The sequence below is a fragment of the Alosa alosa genome, chromosome 3 (assembly GCF_017589495.1).
Source record: "Alosa alosa isolate M-15738 ecotype Scorff River chromosome 3, AALO_Geno_1.1, whole genome shotgun sequence".
Classification (NCBI taxonomy): domain Eukaryota; kingdom Metazoa; phylum Chordata; class Actinopteri; order Clupeiformes; family Clupeidae; genus Alosa; species Alosa alosa.
Genome location: NC_063191.1, coordinates 13,180,139 through 13,190,138, shown reverse-complemented (window position 1 = coordinate 13,190,138; position 10,000 = coordinate 13,180,139). Strand labels below are relative to the sequence as shown.

The 10,000-nt window shown below is 42.7% G+C and overlaps 1 protein-coding gene across 1 annotated transcript in view; it reads right to left on the bottom strand.

The window, feature by feature from the left end:
• Window positions 1-10,000, bottom strand: part of nalcn (sodium leak channel, non-selective) — a 119,969-nt gene that overhangs the window by 88,197 nt on the left and 21,772 nt on the right. The window contains exon 12 of the mRNA XM_048240027.1: window positions 5,880-5,966. Within this exon, the coding sequence (XP_048095984.1) occupies window positions 5,880-5,966 (87 nt within the window). The remainder of the gene's footprint in view (window positions 1-5,879; window positions 5,967-10,000) is intronic.

The window sequence follows — 10,000 nt, the reverse complement described above, 5'->3', positions numbered from 1 at the left end:
AAATTAATGCGAGTTCTAAACATGCAAACATCCAAACAATGGACCATTCTGTTAACTCACACTGCCAAGAGAGGCAAACCTTGCAGCCAATGACACAGTCCGAGTGGCAGTCGATAGCAAACCTGCAATCACAATTTCTACTCCATCTCAGCCCCTGCCGGATATGGGAATTCTGTTTATTTCTGATCAATGCCCCCTTTCTATAAACTTGTCAGTGAAGGAAAATGGTCATCATTCAACATGTGATTCAAGAGCCTCCTTGACAGACCGCCAAGAATACTGATCCCTACGACCAGGTATGTTGTAGATCACAGTAGTGGCAAACACTGGCAGTTGGAAAGCCTACAGGAGTGCAGGAGTGGCGAGGTCTGGAAGACCTCCACCTGTGTACCAGACAAAATGGCTGCTCCATTTATTCTCCGCCTCCAACCCCCGCGGCCTTGCACTGTCCTTCTCCCTGCCAAGGCAAGCTAAACAGCATTGGAGACCAGAGGGTCTGCTGCAGATCAGATTCGAGCTAGATGGCCAGATCAGGGCCACGTTGGGGCCACATCACAGCCATATTTGGGTCAGTTCAGGGTCTGGTCACAGGCAGATAAGGATAAGGGCCAAATCAGAGTCAGATTAGTGCCATATCAGGCCATATTAGGATGATATCAGAGCCATATCAGTTTCATATCAGGGCAATATCAGAGCCAGATATCAAGGCTAGTGTTGCCTGCTCTACAGGACTCCATTGTCCACCATCTTGTGTTGCCCCTTACCGGAGCTAGAGCGAAGGAGAGGACCCTAGAAAGCGAATGGTGTGATTTGTGGGGCTGAGAGGAGGCCAGTGATTGGCAATAAGACTCTATGATGAAGCAACAGCGGTTCCCTCAGAAGGAAGCAACAGTAGAAGCTCAAAAAGAGAGTTGGGGGTCTTCCACCCAATCACTCCACCATACCCTCCAAATCAAGCATCTCAAGGAGAGGGGTTTTATCGATAGGCTGAGGTGTTCTCCCCTGAACATTTAATAGGGCTATCAATCAAGCTCACAGCATCTGGAGCATGGTCAGAGACAGAGAGAGAGAGCAGAGAGAGAGAGAAAAGAGAGAGAGAGAGAGAGAGAGAGAGAGAGAGAGAGAGAGAGAGAGCTGCTGCTCACTGCTAGAACATTGAGAGACCAAAGATGAAAGAAAGTAAGATATGGATGCAAAAGGGAAAAGATAGAAACCTAGACGTTGAAACTAAGTTTTATGAGGATATCTGAGCCAAAGGCAAATATTTAACACAAATATGACCAGCATGGACACATGCATAAGTAGTCACTGGTGGTGCATTTGTCTGCACACAGCAAGTCACGGTCACAAATGTTAGACACTGGTGTGCGATGCACTTTAAATCAATGTGTGAAACAACAGAAAAATGGCTCTGAGGTGTAATCAAATAGCTCACACGCGGGTACTGCGCACTAAGCACAGTCAATTGATCTGGAGTTTAATTACAGTATAACTGCAAATCCTATAAAATGCACAGTTGAGATTTAAACCACGGAATGCAGCCAGCAATGTTTCCAGCCAGGCTCACACGGCCAGCCAGGACTGCCACGACTCTTGGTGTGGACTCAAGCTCTCCCAACGAACAACTTTTAAAGTTCCCCCAGCAATGGCGAAAGTTCAGTGCCCAAGACAAATGGCGGGGAGGTCTTATGCTGCGGCGCCTTCATTAGATTATCTGGAGTGTAATTATAATGTAGGACCACACTAAGGCCTAATTAACACCTGTGTGGCCTACGGAGAGGAGAACAAGGGCTCCTAATTAACCCTGCCATTAAATCCCCCTCAGCAGCCGACTCTGGCATGGAGCTGGGCCTGGACTACGGGGGTGTGCAACTATGGATATCAACCATTCTCCAACATCCCCTAGTGTACATGTATGGTTATATGGCTATATTAATGTAAAGCTGCAGTAATATAAAGCTACTCCTATACTGTAATTATGGTTCTAAGAATAGGACAGGAAAATGTCTTGACAAGGGAAGGGATATGCCCACTATATACATGTAAATATAAAAATATTCTGCTACTTATATTATACAATTTACAACACATTACTTTATAATTGATACAAATTTCTACTATTTATTTTATAGCCTACAAGTTACATCACATTACTTTGAATCAATATATAGTATTCGATAACACGTTTGATGTAATATAATAAAGTACTTTTTTTTCTTTCTTTCTTTCTTTCTTTCTTTCTTTCTTTCTTTTTCATCTCTCTGTTTGTGTCTGAAACAGGCAGGTGTTTACTCTCTCCTTCTCTCTCCCTCACTCCACCTGCCCCCCCCCCCCCCCCCCTCCTCTCAGTGGAGGCTGTGCGGCTGACTGCAGGTAAAGTACATCTGCCAGACGGCTAAGCTAATCACCTGATGCCCAATTACTCTCGGACTTGGCAGTGCCGCCCGCACACCGTCCAGCACTTAGCTTACCCGGATAAAGATGTCTGATTGCTATTTTTGCACTAATCATTCCAAGATTTCATATTTTAAAAAGTACTGGCTGTAATTGCGCTGCTGATGTACTGTAGACTAAAAGGGGCCTATTAGAAGGGAAACACATCTATGCTCAGAAATACCACAAATGTACATGCTCTGAACTTTAAATTTTAAATTATGGCAGCTCTATTGAGTATCTGTTTGAATGGATTCATAAACGGTTTTCTATGTCATTTGCTAACAATGTTTATCTTACATATTTCAGATTTGCCCATGGTGTTGTGCCACAAAATCTGTCACTATGAAAAACAATGCAACTGCCTAGACAAAGGATCATTCTGGATCATTCTGGATCATTCTGTAGGCCCTCCAGACCACACATCCCTGGTATCTACATGGTGTTAATACATGTGTAACTCAACTGGACACGATACCATGAAATACAACGTGTCTCTTTAGTCCAGTGATCTCCCTAGGAGTGCTGAGAGTAATCTTCTATCTGTATTCCACCCAGCTATGCACTCTTCAAAATCAAGCCAAGCCCAGAGTCCCCAGATGCCTAGGAGGGCCCTAACAGGAGTACTCTCTCTCTCTCCACACACACACACACACACACACACACACACACACACACACACACACACACACACACACACACACACACACACACACACAGCACTCAAACCACTCCAGCACACTGGAGGAGGGAACACATCTGCAATCAGGGAACGTGTGCAAACACACACACACACACACACACACAGCACTCAAACCACTCCAGCACACTGGAGGAGGGAACACATCTGCAATCAGGGAACATGTGCAAACACACACACACACACACACACACACACACACACACACACACACACACACACACACACACACACACACACACACACACACATACACACACACATCTTGTGCACTCACCACTCTGAGGTCTGGGGATGAGAGTGGCTCTAAAAACTGACTAAAACAGTATCATTTGGACATGAAGTTCCCTCCAAAAATGGGGCATGTTTACAAAAAAAGCACCAGTATCCAAGTTTGCGACAAAGTCAGCCATGATTACTTTTAAAGAGACCTTTGTCAAATCTCCGCTCCTTGTACCACTCCCTTAATGGCCTGGCTGGGAGCACTTCTCCTAATGGCAGCTCTTTACAATAGTGTAGTGCTGATCGGTTTGACAAAATAAATAACTCAAATAACTTGAGTAGCTACAACCCATCACCCAAAGCTACTCTATGTCTTAATGCAATAATGAAAACACAAGCAGCGTGATGGATTGCTTGTGTTAGTTAGTACCTATGCACACTGTCATTTAATCAATTTCAATAGTTTGAAGCTTTAAGTGTGTTCTCAAGAGGTATTGATTTGCTTTTTTGTGAATAACATGTTGAAGACAATCGATGGAAGAATAATGAATAATTCAATCATAAGAGATCAATTTCACCACAGATGCTTGACAATGAAGAGCTAGTCCAACTAAGGAAATGCAGTTCAGATGAAATGTTGTTTGATGCCAATTAATAGTGCCTTTAGAACACCTGGTAATATGTATGAATGTCTGAAACACCATTTTGCTGTTTCTCACTCATACCTGCAACACACACACACACACACACACACACACACAGACACAGACACAGACACAGACACACACACTGTATATGTGTGCTGTGTTGTTTTTTTTAAATGTAATAAACGCAACCTTTCCCTCTATTTCCCTTCCCATTTCAACCCCAACCTGGACGAGCCACTTCATTCGTCTGCCATTTCTGACGCCGGGTCTTCAATCACCGTTCACAGACCATTGCATTCGGCCGAGAGCCACAGTGATTGAACTCTGTGATGAACTACATCCTGACACTCTTGAAAAGGAGAGGGAGGAGGAGAAGAAAGAGGACAAGAGGTAGAGAGAGAGAGAGAGAGAGAGAGAGAGAGAGAGAGTAGGCGAGAGGCTCTGCACAACTCCTCCTCGGCCTAATGGAATCCCTTCAAAGTCACCTGGAGCCTGGAAATGTCGTTAAATGTCAGACTTTGGTGTCAAAAGGCCCATTGCACTTCCTTTGGCTGACTGATTTGTCCATTTTTTTTACCCTTTGGTAAAGGCAGGCTTTGTTGTCGATTCTAGGTTCTCCATATTGCTTTTTATTCACTCCAGAGGTACAAAGGTTGTGCAGCTAGTGTCAAACTTTCTTGTCATTCTCTGTTGAGGTGTACCATGACCAACCAACAACCAACCATACAAACAAATAACAAAATTCTCACTCCGACACGCAGTGGGTAAGTCATAATGTAAATAAGTAAGTAAATAAATAATAAATAAATAGAAAGAAATAAAACAAAAAAAAAAACAAAGAAAATTAAAAGAAACAGACATGGATGGGTGAAAATCAATAAAGGCACACTGTCTTGCAAATCAAAACGAAATAAGAAAACCCTGTTGCTTTAAAAGCTCATGGGCCTATATTGGCCATTCTCAGGGCACAAAATGGATGAATAAATAGTTGAATTCAAAACACACTTTTGTTGGGGAGATGTAGGACGTCTGCACTGAGGGAACCCCAGTGTCTATATAACGTGCTGAGGGAGGGAGGGAAGGAGGATTGCCAATGGCTGTTCTCCCTCTGGATGCTCTCACAGTGTGAGACGCCCTTCACACGAGTACACCCATTAGCATGTGAATGGCTTAGCTCACAGGACCCCCAGCTGCCTCTTCACCGACTTCAACACTCAACTGCAACCAAAGATACAATACAACCACCAGCAAAAGTACGACGAGAAAAAAAGAATCCCCTGCATGGTTTCATTTAAGTATAATTTGTCATTTTGTGACAGCCATTGAACTCCTGACAGTCTTAAACTGGCTAGTCATTCAGACATAATTTAAAACCATATTAGTGAAGCATTAGTGCGCCATTAAGGTCGACGAGTGATGGAAGACGGCGTAGGTGACTCTGCAGGTGCCTGAGTGAAATTAGGACATTTTAAGTCACTGCGCAGTGAAATGCTAGTCTTTGATGTGAAATGTATTCAGAAATAATTATTTATCCCGGAAATGCTTACTCTCAAAAAAAAAAAAAAAAAAAAAAAAAAAAAAAAATGAAACAAAACAAAAGTGCCGGAGCGTTTGCTCTCACTGCTGTGTAGGATCCATCTCAGACTTTTCTTTCTGACCTAAATTTCTCTTCTTTTCCTGCACTTTTGCCTCAGGCTCTTGTAATCATTTTCCTACTCCTGCTCAGACATGTGTGGCATTGGAAGTGGCACTGAGTCTGGGAGGCCGTGATTGTGTGTTGTTATTTTGGTAAGGGAGGGGGGGGAGAGAGAGAGAGAGGTGGTGTGGTGTGGTGTTGTGTTGGTGTCATTAGCTCAGATGGATGTGTGGTACAGTACCTGCAGGACAACGGGAGCACGGCCATGAGGCTTGTTCACATCCACCGCCACCAGCTGCCATCCACCTGCCGAATCCTCATGGAACATCTGAGAGAGAGAGAAAGAGAAAGAGCGAGAAAGAAAGAGAGAGAGAGTAAGAGATAGTATTCTTTCCTTTCCTGTTTTCATTAATACTCCACTTTCCACAAAAAAACTTCATGTATAAACTCAAACTTGTAGCTTTTGGCAGCAATGTTTTCATTCATCCATGCCTATGAAGCACCATTTGATCATGTTTGATATGATTTCTTTAAAGATGGAGAGACAAGCAAGGAGAGAAAGAGAGAGAGAGAGAGAGAGAGAGAGAGAGAGATGGAGATGAAGACAATAAAACAGGGGCAGAAGCAAGAGGAGATCGACAGACACAGAGAGAGAATTTATTACATGCTTATTACATGCACAGAGCATTGTCAAGACCATCCCATAAATAATAACGTCTCATAAACACTAAAGACTATGTGTTATTGGTGACACTGTATAATCAGTCATGGGAACTTCATTTGTGTTCCACGATTCCATCTCGCTGTCTCATACAGGCATAAAGTATGCATACAATACAGATATATGAGCGAATGACAGGTTTGGAGGCCATTGCTATGTGTCTTTTCCTTGTCTCGTCCTGCAACTGTGCACTTATCATCAGACCAACAACCAGACCAGAAAGAAATCTCTCTCATTTGGGGGCGTTCAATCTCACCACATCCATCTTCAACAAGGTTTTTTTTTTCTCAGTCTTAAGAATTCAAACAAGGACTAACACATGTTTTTCCCTATTCATTGGATCTAATAACCCTAGACTATTTGCAGTGACAGTTACATTGATATATAGAGAATATGTAGCAACTTGAGAGCATTTGGGAGGTTCAGAAGGAGGCACTTTCAATGGATTTCCCCACAATCCACCTTCAGGTCGACTGTCTATTTAGTCAGTCAAACAGCACCAATGCCAGAGATATAGTGGGATGATAAGGAGGGAAGTAGGTCAGGAACTGACACAGAGACCTCATTTTGTTTCTGAACTAGAGGCTTTTTTGTCTGGTTTGCTTGAACGTAGGCTATGTGTCCATTTTACTCAATGCTGTTTAACATTACAGCAATGCAAGATGGTAAGCAACAGGTTACCTAAACCTTTGCAAGTTCGCTAACTATTACATTAGCTGGCAAGCCCAAGTTCAAGTTAAATTGCCAAGTCAGCTAGCATGGTTTGAGTGGCTAGATAATGCATGTTAGTTTATATGTTGTTCATTTTAATATTGGAGAATGTAAATTAATGATGTTATAGTATTAATTATTCAAAAGTAATTATTCAAAAGGCTAGTCAATTCATATTGAATGTTCTCTCCTTGATTGGTTACCTAGCAAGACCATTTGTGTTTCTTTGTTAAATCACAGGTGCTTTACCTCTGAGGAACTATTGCCCATGCCATTAAAGTATTAAAACTGGATCAGTACTTAAACTGGCTACCGTAATTTCCCAAGTATTAGCTGCGGCTTATACATTGACTTTGCAAAATTTCTTCAGCTGTGAGGTTAATACACGGGGTTTCTTTTAACTTGCATAAAACACTCTCCTGCGGCTTATGGACCCTTTCAACAAGGTAAACAAAAACAATGCTTGAACGTTCTATTTGGGCCCCAATCTACTTCCTCTGCATTAAGATAACATATGGAATGTTAAAAAGGAAGTCTTGTGGGGCCAACTATGATGCTGATAATGGAACTCTTTTGAAAGGGTCCATACACAATACGGCTAATACACAGGAAATTACTTTAGTAGAAACAGGCTAGAATTAAAATTGGATCAGTATTTAAACTGGCTAGTAGAAACAACCTAGAATTAAAACTTGATCACACACTTGCTGAAGAGAGACAATCCCATGGGTAGCAACTACAAGAGTACACAAGTGCAGAACACATCAAATCCATGACCCCGTATCAACTTCTGAGCGCTGTTATCATGCTAATTGATGTTCTATCTAATTCACGGTCTTAAGCAATGCATTGTGGTGGAGAGCCTTATTTTTAAAACAGAATTGACTTACCCCAAGAAGAAGACCTACATTATCCTTTTCTATCGAGCCTCCGAGTTAGAGATAACCAAAGAAAAACCCAGGAGAAATCACTCCTTGTCATTACACTCACACTAGCCCTTTGGCTGTGACCGATTAGAGAGGTTGTTGAAATTAATAGAAAATCAGAATGGGAAACCCCCTTGCTTCCATCTTCTCATACTCATAACTTAGTTATTGTCTGTGTTAATTTTCTTAATAAAAAATAGTGTGTGTGGGGGGTTGGTTCTTGTCCCCTCTGGATCAACACAGGACCATTTTATTTGGACCCAGATCAAACGAGGGACAACGGGTGTATAGTTTGATAGACAGTAACTGGATGCTTTGTGCACCACTCACACTTTAATTGCTTTTCTCGCTCTCTATAGTGATGACTTGGGCGTCTCAGTAATTAGAATGAAATTGAATAGTCAATAAGAGGGTAATTGTTCTCAAGGTCACAACAACAGCTTGGGGTGGGAGGCTGGAGGAGGGGGTGGGGGAACAAATCTGGACATCAACAAAATTATGCAAATGGATAAAAAAAATCAACCTGTTTATTGCAAGATCAGGAAGTGCATTTCGTCATCAGTACCTAAGCAAGTCCAGAACTCTCCTGGTATTTCCTGCTTGATATTTTTGACACATTAAGCAGGATTTTCTTCTACTTTAATTACTTTCCACATTCAATTTGAATTTTTTTTTCTCCTGCTCTCTTGATGTCTCTGGCCTTTGCTGATTTTCCTAGCCCTCTATAAAGATCTGTTGCTTTTACAACTGTGGCAGCCTAAAACACTAACGCCACAGAGCTGTTTATCAGCACAATCCCATTACAGATAAGGAATCAATTTGAAGTTGAGAGAAGGGGCGGCAGGCACCGTTATTGAAACCCCACTCTGTCCTATTTTCTCACAATGAACTGTGCCTTATTGCTTTTTTTCCCCTGGAATTTCCTTTTCAATTTAAACACTGAACTTTATTTTGGTTAAAATCCTGACAGGACATCCCGGTGCACAAAGCCCTTGCTAAGCTATTCTCGATAAATTGGCTAGGCCTTTGAAAGGCTATCTTACAACACCCCTCGATGCTCTACTGGGATGAGGTGTAATCTCATTCAAGAATGAAGCCCTCCCCTTGTCTGTGTTAGTTAACCTGAAAAACCAATCGATAATGAGAAACAAAAAAACAGAAAAGTGAAATGTGCGGGTAGGGGCATGTTCAACCCACGTGCATTCCCAGGGGGGGCAACATCCAACACCCCCTCCAATCTAACAGCGCCAAGTTAAGCCACTGTAGTGCTGCCAACTCCACTCATGCCAGTCCTTCTCTTCACTTCTCCTCTCTTGCGGTGGCAGTGGTCCAAGTTAGCCACGTCTGGCATTGCTGAGAACAGATCAGTTGGGGGAGGCGGCCACTTCGCTTCAACTCACACTCAAGTGAATCACAAGTTGCTCAAACTCAGAAACTTAGAGCCACAAGCCCACAGATTGCAGATTTGTGCTTAAGTTTGTATTCCAAAAAAACAACTTGACTAAGGGATTTAGTGAGGAGTAGGAGTAGGAGGAGAATAGGGAGTCTCAATATCGTCTCTCGGTACTAAGAGGTCTTGCTCTCCACAGGGATGCTGGAATGTGTGTGTGTGTGTGTGTGTGTGTGTGTGTGTGTGTGTGTGTGTGTGTGTGTGTGTGTGTGTGTGTGTGTCAGGACGGAGTTAGGACAGGTGGTAGCCACCTCGCTCCCAGACGGATGGGCCGAGTGTCAAAAACGCACACAAAAAACCCCCTGTCTCACACACACACTCGTCAACATCACTGTACACACACAAACACACACACAAACACACACACACACACACACACACACACACACACACACACACACACACACACACACACACATTTGCAAATGCAAAAAACCTTTACAACACAGCGAAAGATATTACTCTGAGCATATACTGTACAGACAAACAAACAGACACACACACACATTCAGGCATGCAGACTTTATGACCACAAAATGGTGCCAAAATGGCCA